The sequence below is a fragment of the Symphalangus syndactylus genome, chromosome 2 (assembly GCF_028878055.3).
Source record: "Symphalangus syndactylus isolate Jambi chromosome 2, NHGRI_mSymSyn1-v2.1_pri, whole genome shotgun sequence".
In the NCBI taxonomy this organism is placed as follows: Eukaryota; Metazoa; Chordata; class Mammalia; order Primates; family Hylobatidae; genus Symphalangus; species Symphalangus syndactylus.
Genome location: NC_072424.2, coordinates 42,579,016 through 42,601,027, shown reverse-complemented (window position 1 = coordinate 42,601,027; position 22,012 = coordinate 42,579,016). Strand labels below are relative to the sequence as shown.

Genomic DNA, 22,012 nt, shown 5'->3' with positions numbered 1-22,012 from the left:
ATATTTTCAAGAAGGACAGGAGTAGTTGCAATAAGACCAGTTAAGAGACTACTGTACAAATCCAACTGAGAGATGGTAGGTATGAATAGTAGTTGCAATGAGTTGAATACTACAAATAGCAACAAATCAAGAACCGAGAACCAGAGCCCAGGGCTTTTGGCTCCCAGGCCTTTGCATCCAGTAGAATACAATGCTGCCATTAAAAGGAATCCTGGATGTCCTGTTATGGAATGTTTGCCAGAATATTCTGTATGACAAAATCTAGGTACACAACAGAGCATGTAACATACTACCATTTATACACAAAATGAGTCAAGGAAGTTTCATATATATATATATATATATATATATATATGCATGGTTATAAATACCTGGATATCCCTGGAAGGCTACAAAAGAAAAGAGTAATGGTGTCACCTCTGGGAAAAACTGGGACCAGGGGAGGGAAAGAAACTTGCTAGTCACTGTATACAGTCTTCTATGGCTTGAAATCTACCTTTTTCATGCATTCATTTAAAAAACTTAAATAAACAATTAAAAATCAGTACTTTTCCATTGCCTAAAGTTCTGTGAGTTACAGAAGCTTTCCAGAGAATCTGGTCCCACCTCATCTCTTGTCAAATCTACCTGTGCCTTATGCTGCAGTCACAATGGACTCTGCAGTTTCCCTTTTCTGCCCTTTATATAGATGTTCTGCCTTTTTTACTTCCATTCTTTCATACCGTTGGTGATCAGTGCTTCTTTGACTTAGAATGTCTTTCCTATCTCCTCTTCACTCCAGACATACAGTGGCCTCTATTTTCATTCCAAACATGCCTTCACCTTAGAGTCTGCGTGTACCAATTCCCTCAGCCTGGAACGCTCAGCCACCTGATATGTACCTACTCTCTCACTTCCCTCAGGCCGTTGCATGCCTTACCTTATCATGAAACAAAGTCCACTCATGGTCACTTTTTTTTTTTTTTTTTGAGACACAGTCTGGCTGTGTTGCCTATGCTGGAGTACAGTGGCGTGATCTTAGCTCACTGCAACCACCACCTCCTGGGCTCAAGCGATTCTTCTGCCTCAGCCTACCAAGTAGCTGGGATTATGGGCGCCCACCACCACACCCAGCTAATTTTTATATTTTTAGTAGATACGGGGTTTCACCATGTTGGCCAGGCTGTTCTCGAACTCTTGACCTTAGGTAATCTGTTGGCCTCAACCTCCCGAAGTGATGGGATTACAGGTGTGAGCCACCACACCCAGCCCACCCATGGTCACTTTGTAGCCTTTTTTTCTGTTTATTTTTCTTCACATCACTTGTCACCATGTGATATGTTTTTTTGTTGTTCATTATATCTCCCTAGTGGAATAAAAACTCTGTGAGAGCAGAGACTTTATTTAGGAGGTAAGTAAATACCTTAATTGTGTCCACCTTGCTCTAAAGGAATTAAATAAATCATAATAAGCTTGAACTTTGCATTTTAAGGATTTACTATCTAAGACAAACTATGGCAAAATATATGTGTAAAATGAACATTAATCCATAAAAGGAAATGGACACTGAAGTCTTCTCATCACAAGGCAAGTCCAGAAAACAATAATGATTTCTGAACAAATATATCCCAGTGAACAATATTTTCAAAGTAGAAACCATAAATACAGTCTACTTCTTATACTAATGACTATAGTCTGTGCCCCATTTTTCTGAAAGTGTTCTTAAATAGGCCGTGGACAGTTAAGTCATTTAGAAGCCAAATTATTATAAAGTTGTTTAATAGTCATGAAATGGAACCCAAGGAGGTAGACACTATTTAAATGCCATTAAAAATGGCATGAAGCTTTTAGCCTGATGTGTCTACCTTCACTCTAGAGGACCCTGCAACTGAAAGACAGGCCAGGGCAGCCTTCTCCCTGAACTATGTCGGGTTAGGCTGGGATCTGCCAACTTCAGCTTCTGAGTTTCCCTTTTCTTGCCTTTGGCTCCTGCGGGCCTGCTCTCCTGGGTATAAGCATCGTCTATGGATAGGGTACGGCTCATATACATGTCTGCTTATGATCTTCAAATGGATGAAGATGCCACCCAGAATCACATAACATGTATTTATCACTTTGTAGTAGTTCTTTATCATCATGTATCTTTTTGGACAAAGGATTCAAAGTAAAAGGGGTGAAGTTTTAAAAATATTTACGTTTTACTATTAAGAGATTGATCTACAGTCTCAGAAAAGTGGGCAGTCTCACTGTCCTAGGGTTACCATCCACCTCTTTTGTTATAATCCACCAAAGAGGTTAAAATACAATTGATTAGGTTTCCTCTAATCACATTTCAGCCCCCATATCACCTCAGTTGACGTCGGACTGTTCTCACAGTTTTGCAGTTTCCTGATTTACCAGCACAGGTGGTTAATTACATCCACCATGGGTTTGACAAGCAAGGTTACTAGAAGTAATCTTAAATGTCTTCATTCAAAGCTCTTGGGAATCCCTACAGCAATGAAAATAAGAAGGGCGAAGAGATTAATTAGATTTCTAGAAGAAAGGTGGAGTTTGAGGTGGAACTTAAAAAGAGAGCATAATTTCACAGGAAAAAAAAAACGCTTCAGGGGCTGCAGAAACAGCTAAAGCACATTTGAAGGGCCTGATGATCCACGGAGCAGCCCCTGGGATGGAAGGGGCTGGTGCAACGTGAAGTAAGGCAAACCGAATCCATGCTGTGAAGACTTTTAAACGCCAAACTGAGGCGTCGGAACTTTGCTCCGCGGGCATCGAGGAGCCATCGAAGGTTCTCAGCAGGTGAGTGGCCTAACTGGATTGGTCACTGCAGTGATCCACGTTACAGTTTCTCCGGCGCTCTCTGCCGACCCCAGCCCGCGATCAAGCCAGCTTCGCAGTAGGTGCCGGCTGAGCGCCCCGGCAACCGAAGCGCCAGGCCAGACCACGCCGCGCCGTCCGTGATGCTGACCCTGCCCAGGCGGGAGCCGCCGCGCCGCCGCCTGGCGCTGCACCTGGGCCCGGCCCGGCCGCCGATTGGACGGCTCGGGGCGACCCCGCTGTATCGCGAGACGAGATTGGCAGCGGCGGGGCCTCAAGTGCCCCCGCGCTGGCTTTGTACGCGGAGCCGCCTGCCGGTCCTTTAACAATGGGCGGCGCGAGCGTCCAGGCGCTGGGCCCCAGCTGAGGCCGGCGCTTAGCGGCCGACTGTCCGCAGCATGAGCGGGGCCGGCGTCCGCCGCACGCCGGCGGGGCTGGGGCTGTGAGGGCCGCGGTTCCAGGTAAGGGAGCCAGCGTGGGGCCGGGCGGCCCGGCAGGCCTGGGGTAGGCGCAGGGCAGCGGACCCTCCCGGGGTGAGGCGCAGAGCCTGGCTTGCCCGGCCTTTTGTTCCCCTTTCTGAGGCCGCGCGGAACGTGCGTTTCTCTGGGCTCCCGGGGAGGAGCAGGCTCCCGACGTCTACGCGGAGACCCCCGGCCAGGCAGACGCTCACCCCCGGGCTTTGCCATGGGAGCGTTTCCCCTCAGCGGGGCTATGACCGTGTCACCTCTCCCCGCTCCTCCGGGAGGGCGGGAGAGCTCCAGCCCCGGACGCAGGGAGCCCCAGCCGGGCCTCCCCCAGCTCTTACCGAGCTCGCACCTGGCTCCGCGCTTTGGCAACTCAGGGCCCGAGTGGATCCCCTTTTGCCCGACACACAGTTGGGCAGTGAGTCTCAGAGTCCTTCGGCTCTTCCTGCGGGGGCAGACCCGGCTTCGCGTGTGGGCTGGGGGAAACGACTCGGGTCGGGCTGGGTTGAGGAAGAGCCAAGTGAAGATGAGCAGCCACACCGGGTGGACTGAGGTCACACCCCCCGGGGAGGGGGCGCAGAGGGTCGCCGGGGAGCCGGCAGTGACCGCGCCTGGGGTGTGTCTTACAGACTTCAGTTGCCGCGTCGGGCTGGGCGCGCCGCCGGGTCCCATGGAGCTGGAGGGGCAGTGGTGGCGAGGACAGCTGGCCGCCGACATTCACCAAGCGCTTCGCTACAAGGTAACTCCGAGGCCCGGCCTGCCTTCTTCTGTGTATCGCGCCAGTTGTTCTGAATCTCGGCTCTCTAGAAGGTCTAGTCAGGTTCTTTACTCACCATCTTCCGGGCTAGAAAAGAAGAGTCTGCTCATTTGCTCAAGGTTAATTAACTTCTTGGCTCCTTCTCTGAGATGTATCAAAAGAACCTGCAACTTGAATGAGGAGGGAGATGGTAGTTGGGCCAGGGAAGGTGGAAAGGGGCGTTCTGATTTCCAGGTGGGTCATGAATTTGATCTTGTATTTTAAAAGATATATACACTGAATTTTTGTTGGGCAGAACAGCCCTCTTTGTTCGAGACTTGCCGTTGCATGCAGCCAGTTTAAGTCGCTTTTGTACATAAATTCCTCAGGCTTTCCGCTAACTTGCTGTGAGACTTGGGACAAGTGAAATTTCTGTGTCTTGATTTCCTCATCTGTAAAGTGAGGAATAGTAAGAGTGTGCCTTATGATTCTGGCGATTGTGAAACTTTAGTACCGTACATGTGCTTAGAAACTGCTCTTGGTATATAGTAAGCACTAAGTGATAACTTCTTATCACTTATCCCTCAGGATTTGGGCTGTTCAAAAGCCCTAAAGTGGAGGGAGTTGGCTGCCCCTTCCTGCTGATATCGAAGGCAGAAAGTAGACTTAATAGATATTGGAAAAAAATACTTTTCCAACACAAAGCAAAGTCTGTGTATTGTTGCTATTAAGTAACGATTTTACTCTGCATGTGGCAAGGCAGATTAATGAGACATTTCTGCCTCTTCGATAACCAAAAGAGAGACCAGATCCAAAATGATCTCTAGCTTAACTCAGTTTCACCTTGGATAAAGAAAGCCATTTGTTAAATGTAGAAAATTGAGAAAGAAGCAAAACAGCTGACTCTTTCAATAAAAAGGATTCTGACTCTTGGGGTTGAGATCCTGGAATGATAATGAACTTTTGTCTTGAGTTTCTGACCAGGTCAAGTAGATTGGAAAACCTAATTCTGACTTAAATTGTTACCCTTTTCTAGGCCTGAGATTTCTAAATGCTACTTACTAATTGTGACATTCAGTCTCTTAGATTCACTAAAATACAGTTCAGCCCCCTAGGAGATGGTTTGTACCACATAAAAATTCTAACTAATGGCATCTCTGGAGTGTTAGTTAGGAAAGAGTTGCAGGTTCTTGGAAAATTGTCCAGATACACTTTTGATCTTTTTCTTTGGCAGATGTCATCTTTCAATGTGAAATGTTTTCTTTTTTAAAAAAGTTAATATAGTTGCACATATTTCGAAAAGTGTTTTAAGTATCAGCCTTTTTATCCCTCTGGTATGTGGCGAAATTAATTAGTTGATATTAAGAATACTTTTTTTTTGAGTTGGAGTTTCACCTGACCTCAGGTGATCCACCTGCCTCAGCCTCCTAAAGTGCTGGGATTACAGGCATGAGCCACTGCGCCCAGCCAAGAGTACATTTTTTAATTGGCATGAAACTTAAAAGGTTTTTCTTGGTGATTTCCATAGTTTTCAATCATTTTATGTGTAGATCATTTTAATTCGTGAGTGATTATCTGAATTAATTTTGTCAGTTGAGGTTGGACATGGGTTGTTTTTTGTTTGTTCTCCTAGATTTAGATTTGTTGAAGGCTTTTGTGGATTAGTTTCTGGAGCATCCAAGGCATAAGACCCAACCTTATACTCACTCAAGTTGCTTATGAACTATCAGAGGACAAGGTAGCACAGGGTGTGAAGGAATGCCACTGAAAGTTTTATTGGGCCACCTATGGCCTACTGCCCTGGGTTGTCTTTATGTTTACGCATTATGCAAACCATGGTTCTTACTGGCAACACTTTATAAAAGAATTTACATTAATCTGTAAAACTTAAATTTGTGGAACTGGAGAGACCACTGTTTGTAATACACTGAAGGAAACTTAAAATGGACTTTTCTCCTAGAAAAGACGTGGTAATTCCAGGCTATTAATTGGCGATTCAGTTGGATAGTCATCTGTTTTTCTTCAACATGTTGATTATTTATGACATACATGATATGCCAGGTGTAGAGCAATAACAGTGAACGAGACATGATCCTTGCCTTCATAGTCTTACCTTATCTATAATTTAGAGCATCCACATTTAGGTCTTCCTTTGGGCAGTTGCCATTGAGATACTGCAGAAGGTATTCTATGTTTAGGCCCCAGGTTTGTGGAGAAATATTTGGTGTGACTAGCATTGTGTTTACTAGGGAAGAGTGAAAATGACAATGAATGGAAATCATGCCAACTATCCACTCCCTCAAAAAAACCCTACAAAGCAGCTGTCACCTTACACCCTTTTGTCTCCTTTCTTCTCATTATTTTGCTGTGTATAGCTAGTGTCATAGGCTGTTTGGGAAAGTGTTTTTAGGAGCCTTAATGAAAAATGGGAACAATTCTAGCTTTGTGAGAAACATTAAGAAAGTGAAGTCCATCAGTGTTTTCCAGGTGTTTCCCAGGGAGTCTTTAAGACCATACTCAGGCCACTTTTTGGGAAAACCTGCTCTGGTATTGCCTTTTTTCCCCAACTCCCTAATCCCTGAGCTAAGTTAGATTTTCTTCCTAGGTGTTGCCATAATAACTTGTGATGACTATATTGTGTGATAATCTGTATATTTGATTCACCTGCTAGAGATAGGCTTGAGACTGTTTTTCCAGCTTTTGTGCCTGGGTTAGTATAGTGTCTGCTACATGAGAGATGCTCAATAAATGTCACATGATGGCAGCAAAGGTAAAGTTGCAACTCACTTACATCATTGTAAAGATCCAAAGAAACAGTTAAGGAGCAAACAAAAATCCTGGGAACTACATGAGAAATCGGCATCTTCCCTTTACGTGAAAAAAAATTTTTTTGGCCAGGCATGGTGGCTCACACCTGTAATCTCAACACTTTGGGAGGCTGAAGCAAGTGGATCACTTGAGTCCATGAGCTCGAGACCAGCCTGGGCAACATAGCAAGACCCTGTTGTACAGAAACTAACTGGGCGTGGCAGTGAGCGCCTGTAGTCCCAGCTACTCCAGAGGTTGAGGTGGTTGAATTGCTTGAGCCTGGGAGGTTGAGGGTGCAGTGAGCCAAGATGGCACCACTGTACTCCAGCCTGGGCTACAGAAGGAGACCCTGTCTCAAAAAACAACAATTGATGTATTCTTTGGCTACACTACTAAATTACATTGACTATTCATTTATCTTAGGTAATATTAAGTTAGGTGAATATATAACTTCCCTTTTTCGTTTATTGTAAAATGTATCAACATAAAAGTTTTTTTCCCCAACTTTTAAGTTCAGGGGTACGTGTGCAGGATGTGCAGGTTTGTTACATAGGTAAACGTTTGCCATGGTGGCTTACTGCACAGATCATCCCATCACCTAGGTATTAATCCCAGCATCCACTAGCTGTTCTTCCTGATCCTCTTCCTCCTCCCACCCCCACCCTCCTACAGGCCCCAGTGTGTGTTGTTCCCCCCAACATGTGTCCATGAGTTCTCATCATTTAGCTCCCACTTATAAGTGAGAACATGTGGTATTTGGTTTTCTTTTCCTGCATTAGTTTGCTAAGCATAATGGCCTCCAGCTCCATCCATATCTCTGCAAAGGACGTGATCTTGTTCCTTTTTATGGCTGCACAGTATTCCATGGTCTGTATGTACCACATTTTCTTTATCCAGTCTATCACTGATGGGCATTTAGGTTGATTCCATGTCTTTGTTCTTGTGAATAGTGCTTCAGTGAACATACACATGTATGTGTCTTTATAGTAGAATGATTTATATTCCTTTGGTTATATACCCAGTAATGGGATTGCTAGGTAAAAGGGTATTTCTGCCTCTAGGTCTTTGAGGAATCACCACACTGTCTTCCACAGTGGTTGAACTAATTTACACTCCCACCAACAGTGTAAAAGCATTCCTTTTTCTCCACAACCTTGCCAGCAGCTGTCATAACATAAAACTTACCATTCTAACCATTTTTAACTGTACAGTTCAGTGACATGAGGTACATTTGCATTGTTGTCACCACTATCTTTATAACTTTTTCATCTTCCCAAACTGAAACTTCATACCCATTGAACGATTACTCCCCAATTTCCCACCCTCTAGCTTCTGATAACCACTATTCTACTTTCTGTCCCTGTAAATAGGACTATTCTAGGTAACTCATTAAGTGGAATCATACAATAAATGTTCTTTCGTGACTTTTTTCATTTAGCATACTGTCTCTAAGGTTCATCCATGTAGCATATTATCAGAATTTCCTAAGGCTGAATAATATTCCATGTATATACCACATTTTGTTTATCCATTCATCCGCTGGTGGGCATTTGCATTGTTTCCACCTTTTTGTGACCTGTTTTGAACATGTGTGTACAAATCTCTCTTCAAGTCCCTGCTTTCAGTTCTTTTGAGTATGTACCTAAACGTGGAATTGCTGGATCATGTGGTAACTCTGTTTAATTTATTGAGGGATTGCCATACTGTTATCTGTAACAACTACATCATTTTACATTCCCACCAATAATGCACAAGGATTCCAATTTCTCCACATTCAAGTTAATACTTGTGATTTTCTGGTTTTGTTTTGTTTTGTTTTTTTGATAATAGCAATCCAACTAGGTGTGAAGTGCTGTTAGTGGTTTTGATTTGCATTTCTTAATAATTAGTGATGCTGAACAAACATCTTTTTCATGTTTTATGGTATTTGTTGGGCATTTATGTGTATCTTCTTTGGAGAAATGTCTATTCAAATCCTTTGCCCATTTTTATAATCAGGTTTTTTTGTTGTTATCCAGTTGTATAAGTTATTTATATAATCTAGATATTTACCCCTTATCAGATATGATTATAAATATTTTCATCCATTCTGCGGGTTGCCCTTTTACTCTTTTGATAGCATCTTTTGTTAAACAAAAGTTTTTAATTTTGTTAAAGTCCTATTTCTCTTTTTGTTTTTTTTTGCAGGGCAGGGGAAGTTCTGCTTTTGGTATCATATCCCTGTTACTTCTTCTATTGTGATACCTGTTGGGTTTAGTATCAGTATTATGCTGATCTTATAAAATGAATTTGGAAGCTTTCCATCTTTCTCTATGCTCTGGAAATATTTTAAAAGTACAGAATTTTTCCAGTTTTTAAAAAACAAGTTGATATAATATAGTCCTGAGATGGAACAGTGATTTTAGGTGTATGAGAGGATGATGGGAAAGGGCAGATCATAAAACTGTTAAAAGGGAAACAAAATTAGAAGATACTAGAGGAAAGGTACTGGTTTCTACACTATTGCAAGTATAATACTGTATGCAGCATATCCACTTATCTATTACCTTCTAACCAAAAGTTTTGAGCATCTTGGAGAGGTGTAGGGGCGTGTGTGTGGTATGTGGTTGGTTTTTTTTGTCAGGGATGTTTTCCTGAAAACACCTGGTAGGGAAAACAGGAGTCTCTTATTAAAAATCTTTGTAGGATGTATACATTCTAGAAAGCAAGAAACAAGAACATCTATAATTGTTCACATCAGAAGTGGTTAAGAGTAAGGAGGAAAATTTGGTTTTAAATGTCATTCATTATCCCTCCACTTTACTTTTTCATTTTTGTATTCCAGTCAAGAAAAGTATGTTTTAGGCACTTGTAATACTAATGTATTGGAAAAACAATGTTAAGTCATTGTATTGTGGGGATACGTCTACAGATAGGTCAGACTAAATGTTGTTCCTTTTGACTTAGGAGCTGAAGTTGCCCTCCTATAAAGGCCAGTCCCCTCAATTAAGTCTCAGACGGTATTTTGCTGACTTGATTGCCATTGTGAGCAATCGCTTCACACTCTGCCCTTCTGCCCGCCATCTTGCTGTCTATTTGCTGGACCTGTTTATGGACCGCTATGACATCTCTATCCAGCAGCTGCATTTAGTTGCGCTTTCCTGCCTGCTTCTAGCAAGTAAGTATGAATCTGATTTTCATGACTGGAAATTTCTGATGTTTATATAATAAAATAAATTTATGTAGAACTCAGTGAAATATCATCAAATCCCATTCATTTCAGTTCACTAGTATCAAGAAGCTTATGTTAAAAGTGCTTCTCAGTGTAATAATTCTTAACCAGACATTGAAAAATGGCTTTGGAGCCTGTTAAAAACATGTGCCTCAGCCGTACATCCTCGGCCACTCCAGATCTACTAAGACAAAATCTACATAATGGGTACTGGGTATTTTTTGACTTTTTGAAAAAGTTCCAAAGGTGATTTTGATTTACCTTTCCAATTGAGAACCATTGTTTTAAAGCAGTGGTTCTAAACCAGGAGCAGTTTTGTCCCACAGGGAACACTTGGCAACGTGTACAGACGTTTTGGTTGTCACATCTGGTGATAAAGTGGGAGATGCTTTTTTAGCATCTAGTACATAGAGGCCTGGGATGCTGCTAAACATCTGGTAGTGTACAGGACAATTCCCCATAACAAAATTCTCTGTCCCAAAACATCAATGGAGTTAAAGTTGAGAAGCTGTCTTAAAAGTACCATATTCTTATATTAGAATACTTTCTACTGACTACATAATGAGTTGGCTTAATGAACTAAAAGTTAATGTGCAACTACTACAAATGTGAAAACTTTTGCTTATGCATTAGACCAACTATGTAGTAGGCTCCAAGATACAATCTGATACAACCATATTTGTTACTTAGTACAGAATATACTGGTGGACCTTTTGGTCCCTCTTTCTCTTTACATCTTCCTATACCTCATTTCATTGCTTATTGGTACTCTCACTGAAGATAGGGCACGTAAAGGAACTGAAATTGTGTTTTTTTTCTTTTAATAATGTGGAAGATTGTATTTGATATGGAAGTTGAATCAATTATAGTTTCTATATTCATATTACAATGAAACTTATAGTATGTAGATGTATTGATAACCTTCACTTTTAACTCCCACTTGAGGGATAAAGATTTTATTTGATATTGAAGTTAAATCAGTAATGTAGTTTCTGTATTATCCATGTCATTATAATAGAATCTTAAAGTAGTATGTAGATATACTGATAACCTTAACCTCTAACTCTCACTTGAGGTTTTGGGGTCAAATATGGCTGGGATGAAATAAGGAACATTCCCCCTATATCCATGCCACCAGAGTTCTTTAGCACTTCTGTGCTTGGCTGCTTATAAATCTAAAACCAAATGTAGTCCTATATAGTATCATTTCTGGTACTAATCTTTTCTCAGATTTTATTTTCTGACCTTTATTCTTCCTTTGATCTGATGACCTCAACTACTTATTTTGTCCCCTGGAATGTCCTTTTGTAAGGTATTTCAGATCCATTGTAGAACCAGGCTGAATGTAAATAAAACACAGCTGCAGCATGACTTCCCACTGCCTGTATGTTAAGGTGGAAACTGCTTAATGTAGTGTTTAGAATCTTTCATCTGGACCCAGCCACCTTTCCAGTCTCATCCCCGTGTACATTGAGCAAAATTCTTAGAATACCATTTACTTCCTGAATATCTACATTTCCCCTTTAATCTATTGTTCTCTAAAATTCAGACACTTCACTCATCCCTCATCCCCCCACCCAGGAGCCAGAGAGGTAATGCTTGTACATTTATAATTAACCTTTAATTTAGCCTCTAATTAAAGTTTCATGCTCATAAGTAATCATGTGTGTAATACTGTATGTGTTTAATCACTGGCTGTGAAGCCCTTTGGGGTTTAATAGTTTGTGTAAGATTGGAAAAGCTCACACTTGACAGTTTAGATATGTGAGTCCACAAATAAAATGGCTTTTTGTTATTGTACAGAATGTTTATTATAGAATCAGTTTACAGTAGAGTGTCACTGGAAATCAGACATGCAAGTTAGATTATTTTAAAAACTTGGTATCATTAATGGAAAGTAACTGTGTGGCCATCACTGTCATTTTAACACTACCACCTGCTCTATGCCTGTGATTTTTAAAGTAGTGTGGGCCAAGTGGTAAGGTCATCTTTGTGTACCATCTTAGGTTGGTTGGAATGGAGTTTCAGTTGTTCTTATTTTTAAATTATATATTTCTATTAGTTTAAGGTCATGAACAATTTATTGAACTATTTGGATTAGTATCAGTGGTAAGATGTAGTTATTTGTGACTCTTTCCAGTAATTAGGCATTAGGATCTGTATTTGCTAGGGTTCAAATGTGAATTATCACCTATTACTGAAAGAACTGGATACCTCCCTCCTTTTTCTGCTAATGCCTCCTGATTTCCCTTTCCTTGAGGGAAGAATTGCTTTTACATTCTTCCTTTTGCACTGGAGAGTAGGAATGTATATGAGGTATTCTGCAGGATTTCTGCTCCTCCCAAGTAGCAAGTTGTTCAAAAGAGTTTGAACTATCAGCTCTACACCAGGGTCGGGAATTGAAGAGGTTGACCCTTAGCAGGCAGCAGTCTCTCTACCCTTGCCCCCCAACCCTAGTCTGTAACTTTACAGCAGAAGAGCTTAGGGTTCTTATAAACTGATAAACTATTTTCAGTGTCTGATTCCTGTTTTAAATTTGTGGAGTTCATTGTAATGGGAAGCTGTAGGTGGTTTGGCCAAAGATGGAGCATACCTTGTAAGTTTTAGAAGCAAATGCTTATGTCTACACTATTAGAAGAAGAAAGGGCCTACAGATTATCTCTGATTGGAGAGCTATGTGTAGTGTTTTGGAGTAATGACCATAGTGATGGATTCCCTGGGTTGGAATCTCATCAGCAATATGAACTTCAACAACCCTCGAATATCAGGTTATTTCTTTATAAGATGGAAATAAAGACACCTTACAAAGTTGTTCTGGGATCAAGTGGGGGTAATATGTTTAAAAGCATGTAGGAAATGGAAACATTAAAAGATGAGCATGGTAATTATTAATTCCCCCATAAGTTGCTCTGTTAACCTTTAGCCTGCCTCCTTTACCCTAAAGGTTTTGACCTATTTCAAACTGGACCCTAATTTGTCCAGGAAAGTTCTTCTATTCCAACTCTTTCACATGTATGCCCTGGCTTCCCTTGGCTTCTGTGACCAACATTACATTTATGGAGCATGTGGAAGTAATCTTGGAGATAAGATTTCTCATAATTTGCTCAAGATCTTACATAACTAAGAAATGATCTTGGAGTCAAGACAAAGTGAAAAGTGAGACAGAGGCTTTTAGTAGTAACAATCTCTAACAAGTGCTTGTTTCCCCTTGCCAACCAACACTGGGTTAGCAAAGCTTTTTACTGATCTGTGAAAATTTATATCTCACAGTTGGTTTAATTTGCATCTCAATTTTTAATGAGCTCAGAATTTTTTTCTATGAATTACCTTTTTTCTTTGCCCATTTTTATATTAGATTCATTTTATAAATTTGTGATAATTCTTAGTGTATGTTAGGGATGACTTTTTTTCCCCCTACTTAGTAATAAAAAAATAGAATGTGGGTTGGCAGAGCACTTGGTGACATCTGGTCCATGCCCTATTCAGTATATAAATCTTCTCTACCACATACCTACTATTCACTGCTGGCTTTGAAAATGTGTTGGTTTCCATGGCTGATATGAACATATCCTATAAAGGAAAGACAACCCAGTGTTTTTGTTTCTGTGGCCTCTAATTCTTTATTTTCTGGGAAGCAGATATGAATTTCCTGTGCCCTTATTTCCTGTTTGGGGCCTTTATCAATATAATCACATGGCTTCTGGTATTTCCTTTCAATTGAAGAAACTGATCTTTGTGATCTGTGTGTGGTAATGTGGATAAGTAAACTTAAAATGAACATACGCATAACAGTCAGCACAACAAAAACTATAATAGGAATGCAGGTACTCAACTGATGTTATCACACTTTTTGAAATCTTTTAATATCCATGTATCTGAATATTTATTACTATACATAATGAAAAAGTTCCAAAAAATTTGAACCCTGAATTAAAACCCCAAGTGTGGTTATTTATTCAGAATCAGATTATTCTTAACTTTGCAAGATCAATATTCAAAGTCTTTCACACTTGTAGTAGCCAAATATTTTATAAATATAAACATCCCATAGATGCTTAATAATACAGAAATCTGTCAGTTGTGGTCTAGAAGTGCAAATTTGGGAATTCAAACATAAATTTTCCTTTTGGCTTCCATTTTTGGTTTGATTTAACTTATCTGACCTTAAATGGATTGGCCAACCTCACTATCTTGGTTTTTGAGCAGTGAAATTGGTCGTATGCAATTTTTTTCCCAATGTTGAAGATTTCAAGGAGATAATATGAAACATTCTTGCTCCTTGAATTATGATGTATTAATTTCTTCAAAGGAACTTTAAGCATAATATAAATAAATTCATTAATTTCTACAGTATTCCTTTGAAGTATTCTGCCAGTATTGCTGTTGCTACACAAATGGCAGGGTGCTTGAAAGCTGTAATGATTCATCCAGAGACACAACTAAATTCCTAAGTCATTCAACTTGTGAAGAATTTCACTTCATACTAGGAACATTGGTTTCCTCTTCTTTTTTCAGGCAATATGCTGGATAACTATGTCATACACACCACTTTAGTGCTTTCAACTTTAAGTATTTGCTATTGGCAAAACTTGTTAAATTGATCTTTATGTGATTTTAATTAGGAAGGGCTATCTAGATTCAAGTCTGAATTACTTAAGTTTGGGATCAACTTCTACCTGCAGCAATACTTACAGTGGTTTAGATCTAAGGAAGTTCACCTCTCTGCCATCACTCCTGCTTCTTTGGGCTTCGATTCTTCACAACACATGAGCTTAGAATCTCCTGGCATAGGCATAATATGATGGTTTTAAACCTTAAATGTAAAATAGAACACAATAATAGGAGCTTTAGTTATAATTTCCTTTCTTCTGTGGACCACCATGGAACAAAGACCCAAAGAGGCTTGATGACAACTCTGGTTCTGTTGCTGCATCTGGAAAATCATAGTAGTATTTAATAGTTTGTAAATGTTCTCCAGCCATCAGTTCTAGAAATACTTTCTAAAATGAAGGCTTTATATATAGAGACAGTAAGATGCATGTTTGGAAAGTAAAGTGTAAGATGGTACATAATCTATAGAAACATTCTGGGGCTGGAAAGAGAATCTTATTCTTCAGCTGTGCATAGTTGAAACCTTATAGATGGGTATTTCCAGAAAAGAAATTAATCCCTTTGAATAATGTTCAGCCATCATATTGTCTTTACTCCTATTCTGCTTTCAGTAAGGGAATTTAAAAGCAGATATAAACTATCTCCCCCATACCCCTTTTTTCTTTAACAGACTAGATTTTTATTTTGAATTCAGAAGAAGTGGGGGATGGGGTTTTTTGTGGAATGATAGAGCTTGTGTTAAATGTTCACCCAGTTTTTCCCTCCAGTCTCTCTCTGGAATTGAGATTATGTTGATGCCAAGATGAAACAATTGGAGCTTAACTATTTTTTATTTCAGATAAAGCTATGACATTAAATTGTTAAAACTATCTTCTACTCTTGGCTGGGCGCGGTGGCTCACGCCTGTAATCCCAGCACTTTGGGAGGCCGAGGCAGGGGGATCACAAGGTCAGGAGATCAAGACCATCCTGGCTAACATGGTGAAACCCTGTCTCTACTAAAAATACAAAAAATTAGCCAGGCGTGGTGGCGGGCGCCTGTAGTCCCAGCTACTCGGGAGGCTGAGGCAGGAGAATGGCGTGAACCCGGGAGGCGGAGCTTGCAGTGAGCCGAGATCGCACCACTGCACTCCAGCCTGGGCAACAGAGCGAGGTGCCGTCTCAAAAAAACAAAAAAACTATCTTCTACTCTAAAATCAAGTAATTTATTTTACCAGCTACCACCCACCTGCAGAAAAAATTTCCTGAAAATATTCAGGTGATGAGATTGAGTTATTTTTTTCACTGGCACATGACTATTTCCATTCTATACTAGAACACAGATCAAAATGTTTATGTATTTCAAGCATTTTTTTTTTTTTAGGGGGTTGGGGAAAGGTTGGGGATGGTGGCACTGGGAAAGAAAACACAGGGTTCTGGCACAATTGTATCTGTGTAAGGTAAGTACGTCTTTGGATCTAAATCCTGGCAATAAGACAACAAATCCCATTGTACTGACTAGACCTATAATGATCACTTGCCTAACATTTTCTCTCCCCTCCCATCCCCTTTTCTCATAAGGTAAATTTGAAGAAAAAGAAGATAGTGTGCCTAAGCTGGAGCAGCTCAACAGCCTGGGTTGTATGACTAATATGAATCTAGTATTAACAAAACAAAATTTGCTACATATGGAACTATTATTATTAGAAACCTTTCAGTGGAACCTCTGCCTTCCAACAGCCGCCCATTTCATTGAGTATTATCTCTCTGAAGCAGTACATGAAACAGATCTTCATGATGGCTGGCCAATGATTTGCTTGGAAAAGACTAAACTCTACATGGCCAAATATGCAGATTACTTCCTGGAAGTATCTTTGCAAGGTGGGTTGTTGTGAATACCAGTAAGTGACTTGTGCATTTGTGACTCGTGTATTCTGTTCCTTAAGTTCATTTTTGGTGTCTCCACAGATTATGCCTTTCTAAATTATGCACCTTCTTTAGTAGCTGCTGCATGTGTGGCTTCTTCGAGGATTATACTTCGTCTTTCTCCAACGTGGCCTACGAGACTACATCGTCTTACTGCCTACTCTTGGGATTTCTTAGTGCAGTGTATTGAACGACTATTGATGTAAGCCTTTTTATTCTTGTGTTTGTACTTTCTCATTAACAGTTTTCTTCATGTATGAGGTGCCCTGAAAACAACTTCTGAAAGGCACAGAGTTCCTAGGTTATTTGCTTTTGGCAGCAGTTACTTGCTGCCATGAGCAAGCCCATGTATGAGCAGAACTCTAGGGAAGGAGAGTCCCTTTTGGCCATTAACCAGTTAGAAGGTGTCATTGCTAGAATAATTCTGGGCACATGATAAGGAAAGGAGCTGCTTTTGTGTGTCTGTAAGTCAGTAACTCTGAGATCAGTCCAGGCCAGCCTTGCCCCATTCCTAACATCTTTGAATTTTGGGGGCCACCAGGATGTTACCAAAGTGGCAGCCACACTTACGTGCTTATTATGGACACATCTCCCAAACTGGAAATAATCCTCAAAGCTACCAGAAAGGTTCACATCAAGGGAAATAGCTTTAGAAGGACACAAGCAAGGTCTCACTGTTGTTGGAATTATGGTGCAGTGACTGCTACCTGGGTAGTGGTGGCAGGTGGTGGAAGAAGCTGTTGAGGAGTTGGGGATGGGGCATGATTTTCTTGCAAATTCTTCTCAAGTAATATTTTTAATAGTTTCCTTTCTCTCCATGTTTCAGCGCTCATGATAATGATGTGAAAGAAGCAAACAAACAGAGAGGGCAAGCAGGACCTCAGTCAGCGCAACTAAGTGTATTCCAGACAGCCTCTCAGCCATCACGGCCAGTTCACTTTCAGCAACCTCAGTATCTCCATCAGACACATCAGACCTCACTGCAGTATCGCCATCCTACGTCAGAACAACCAAGCTGTCAGCAGATTGTATCGACCACACACACCTCATCTTACACGCTACAGACATGTCCTGCTGGCTTCCAAACTAGTGTTCAGGGCCTTGGGCACATGCAGACTGGTGTTGGGATGTCACTGGCAATACCAGTAGAAGTTAAGCCCTGTCTGAGTGTTTCTTATAACCGGAGTTACCAGATAAATGAACATTACCCTTGTATTACTCCATGTTTTGAAAGGTGATTATGTGTGAAGCTGATAACTGACCCAGACTGCTTTGTGACATGAAGCTATGGGTATGTGTTTTGTAAACTTCTGTTCAAAAGGAAAGGGATCTAAGTGATATCAGAACTCTTCAGGTACCAGCACCAGGAAGACTGAATATCCCTTTTAATGCACGATGAATCCTGGGAGGACTAAGCAAATTAACAGTATGTCAAGTTCTGTTACAACAAATCCCTGTATGACAAAAATGTTCAAGTCCTGGCTGATGGTCCAAATATTTCAAAAATATTCAGTACAACAGAAAATTTGGACAGACTTCAATTTGCCATTTTGAGATTTGACCTGTGGTAGCATCTGGGCCCAATGTTGGCTTCTAAGTCAAAGACTAAATGTTTATCTTATCTGTGGACTTGCCAAACAGTCTTTTATGAAGGAAAGCTACAGTATTAATTTTTGAAAAGGTTTTTTTTATTCTGCAATTTTTTATTTTTGTTCTACACATGAATTTTTGACTAAGTTTAAACTCATGAATTGTTATGCTATACCAATCTGTGCAGTAAAAAAAAATTTTTTAGATGATTCTATATAACTTCGTCTCACACTTAGTATAGGTATCTGGATTTATATACTACAATTAAGGGTGGAGAAGATCTTATTTTTTAAATCATGGTCATAATTTTTCTTTTTTTCCCTAGGTGATCAACCTCAAATTTTTAGAATTCAAATACATTTAACTCAGGGAATTTGTACTACTTGGAAACACTTAACTGTAATGCAACATGCCTTGGGAATGTTATAGTGTGAACTACCTTTATAACATAGGTTAAAATATGCTTGCTAGGGTGTGTTTTCAAATGAGAACATAATATTATAGCTCAGAATGAAGTGGTAGTTCCTGTGATTCATAATACATATGTAGGTTTTGCATATCTCAGTGCAATCCGTGATTTATACCCAGAATTGACATTCTTAAAAAGTTATTTCAAGGGATGGCATAACTGTAAGAGGTCAGTGCTAGAATAAAGTCCTGTAGGTTTATTTTGGAAGGGACTGTGGCCAGGGTAGTTCTCAGGTTGTGCTAGAGCAGCACTTTGTTATGTGGAAGACAGGTTTTTTAAGCAACCTTTGAATCCAGCTCTAGTCAGTCTAAGCAGGCAAAGGTAACTGATGACTAAATTTCAGTAGCTACTTTGATTGGATTGACCCTACAACTGCCCTGGGGCATTTCACTGTACCGGTATTAACTGCAAACAGCAATAATAGTCATTACAGCAAGGGCAGTTTGGGGGTAAAGCATTTTGGAGGAATAACCTTAAAAAGTTAAAAAGTCATTGTAATAACTGATAAACTGTATACATTGTGCTCCTTTCTGTGGGAGAAGAAAGATTTGGTGGAGGGAAGCTTTCTGGTTTAAAATTTAGTAAGGTGTGTCTTTTTGTGTTTTTTTTTTTTTTTTTTAAGATAGCACTTGAATAGAAGGGAATCTGCATGGCAGATAGGTGACTGCCACAATATGCATTGAAGACAAACTTACTATAAAGATATTGTGGGTATGCAGCAGGAGTCTCAGTAATCAAGCCAATGGCCTTTGTCAGGAAGGGAAGGGGCTCAACACAGTGATGGAGTGATCCAGATGGCTCCCGGGGATGAATGTGGGTGGGTAGCTTCTGTCAGCATGAATGCTTAGAGAAATATCCTTTCCTTAAAAAGAAAATAACTTTTATATTTAGAGTACATAGGGCATGATGTGGATTTATTAGTCTGGTAGATAAAATTAAAAACCACTCAGGTAAGAACACTCACTCATGGCAGTTTTTAAACATGAAAATTGTTTTCTGAAAGTATCATCACTTTTCCTTTTTTAAAGAAGGCTGCTAATTGGATTTCGGTAGTTCTTACCTCAAGAAAACTTGAATTATTTGGGGGAAAGTAGGCTCAAAAGAGAATATATCTATCTTTCACATTCACATTCAGAACCCAGCAACCTGGAGTCCAATTTTCAGTATTTTAACTACCTCAATAATGCTATGAATGTAAGATATTGGGATAGAGATCCCAACTTGAAACAACAGCCAGTGCCTGTGGTAACTTAATGTCTTGTCAAATACTTTTATTCATTGGTTTATATGCCATTCTTGTTATAGAAGAATATGCCTTTTAAAAAAGCTTATTAATAACACTTTCCCAATTTATATTTTAAAAAGCTAAAGAACACTGGATTAATAATCTTTTGGGAGGGTAGAATAAAATAATTGATTACTATTGCTGCATACCCGGGGTGGGATGGGGTGGTTGGAGAACCAGAACTATTTTTAAAACATTAGGTTTCAATATAAATACAACTCACAACTGCTAGCTTTGGGGGGTGGGGGAGCATTGTGTGGGTTTTGTTTTGTTTAATTTATTGATTAGTCTTTAGGCTTTTTTTTTTTTTTTTTTTGAGAATACTGGACCATCATTAAATGTGTACTGTGAAGAGATTAATATGTACGAAGGGCTTTACCAAAGTCCACTAAATAAACACTACTCAAGTACAGACTGCAAACCAAAATGTATCTGTGTTATGACATTAATTGCAAATAGCAAGTATGGTGCTAAAGTCTACACCAATGGAATTAGATGAGTGCTATGCACTTAATTTTAAAATAAAACTAGTTTTCAGTAAAATGGCTTTGGTATTTTTGTTTTAAATACAAACTTGTATATTTGCAGCTCTAGTGAACCATCTCATCATGTAATTCTGACTTGGAATCATGATTATATTTACTAAAAGCCATCAAGATGTAGAATATAGCCATTAGTGGCATAAAACATCTGTTCATTACGTATTCCATACTGAGCATTAAAGCCCACAAAAGTATATTGGACACCACTGTTGCCTTTTGAGCTTAAAATCAGTTGTTAGTATGTTAGCAACTACAGATTCTAATTTATTCAACCATCATGCAAGCATCAGAAAATCTGAAGTCTGATCTCAAAAGTGGGGACACAGAAAAAGGTTAAAGCTGTGAAAAGGAATATAGGGTCTATAGTGTGTGAGAATGGTCTGTTTACCTGAGTATAAATATCATTTGCTACTTAATTCAACTCAAACCTTAGCAGATGGAATTTGTTTTGAAAAGTAAAATTTAACAGGTTTGTACAAGCGGGTTAGGAAAAATACTGCCTTTTTTAAAAGCATTTTTGAAATTAGTCTCAAAAGTATCGTATCGTCACTTGTTCTGGCACAGTGCCAGGGTTTAACAGCCCTCAAGAGTTAATATACCATATTCTTTAGGGCTGACTTTAAGAAAAAGAACAAGCATTCCAAACCAAGCCAGGTAGCTTTGCCTTGAGGTGATCTGAGCCCCATATGGCAAGTTTATAACCAACAACTGCCTCTCTGGCACATGGTAAAAGCCTCCCTAGCCTCAAGCAGCTTACATCTAGTTTGATAAATACGACTAGCACACTTGAAGACTAGCATACTTGAAGCGATTAGGCTAGTAGAGGCCGGCACAGTGGCTCATGCCTGTAATCCCAGCATTTTGGGTGGCTGAGGCCAGCGGATCACTTGAGGCCAGGAGTTTGAAGCCAGCCTGGGCAACATGGTGAAACCCTGTTTCTACTAAAAATACAAAAACTAGCTGGGTGTAGTGGCATGTACCTGTAGTCCCAGCTACTCGGGAGACTGAGGCACAGGAATCACTCGAACTCAGGAGGTGGAGACTGCAATGAGCTGAGATCACACCACTGCACTCCAGCCTGGGCAACAGAGCTAGACTCTGCCACTAAATAAAATTAGGCTGGTGTAGTCTGGAACTCGGTTTAACATCGTGTTAGTTTAGGAATCACTCAACATTCATTTTTCAATCCCTTAGATTTTAAAATAACAAGTACAGTCAGTTGACAGCATAAAGACCAGGCTCAGGGATCATATGGGAAGGACACCTGCTATCCTATCTTTGCCTGACTACCACTCTCTTTCCTCCCATAACACCCTCTGCCTCCAGGTAAGCATCACCACCCTGAATTTAGTTCTTAAGTCCATGAAGCCTTGACGTGGTATGCAATTTATATGTAAATGATTTCCCCTGTTCTTAAAGTTTTGTCTACTCAAAGGGACCTGTAATTAAAAATGGTTAAGAGTCACTGTCTTGTAGCCATTTACTTGCTAGTTTCTTCCTACTAGAACCTTGTGTTAGGCCGTTCTCGCATTGCTATAAATAAATACTCAGGACTGGGTAATTCATAAAGAAGAGAGGTTTAGCTGGCTCATGCTT

The 22,012-nt window shown here is 40.1% G+C and overlaps 1 protein-coding gene and 1 long non-coding RNA gene across 9 annotated transcripts in view; one reads left to right on the top strand and one right to left on the bottom strand.

Moving 5' to 3' along the window:
* The first annotated feature begins 974 nt into the window (after nt 1-974).
* CCNJ (cyclin J) lies at nt 975-20,417 on the top strand. Of its 7 annotated transcripts, none has more exons than XM_055254147.2 (6): nt 975-3,257; nt 3,890-3,999; nt 9,751-9,961; nt 16,186-16,485; nt 16,609-16,732; nt 17,357-20,417. In XM_055254147.2, the coding sequence occupies exons 2-6, from the start codon at nt 3,931-3,933 to the stop codon at nt 17,766-17,768; spliced, it is 1,116 nt and encodes a 371-aa protein (XP_055110122.1). In that variant the 5' UTR covers nt 975-3,257; nt 3,890-3,930; the 3' UTR covers nt 17,769-20,417. The 7 variants fall into 7 exon arrangements, with proteins under 7 accessions (XP_055110122.1, XP_055110116.1, XP_055110109.1 ...); XM_055254141.2 differs by having other exon boundaries at nt 16,606-16,732; XM_055254134.2 differs by having other exon boundaries at nt 16,573-16,732.
* Nucleotides 13,857-22,012, bottom strand: part of LOC129468514 (uncharacterized) — a 37,813-nt gene continuing 29,657 nt past the window's right edge. For both annotated transcript variants that reach the window (XR_010118274.1, XR_010118275.1), the window contains one exon: nt 13,857-14,828. This is a non-coding gene — a long non-coding RNA (uncharacterized lncRNA). The remainder of the gene's footprint in view (nt 14,829-22,012) is intronic.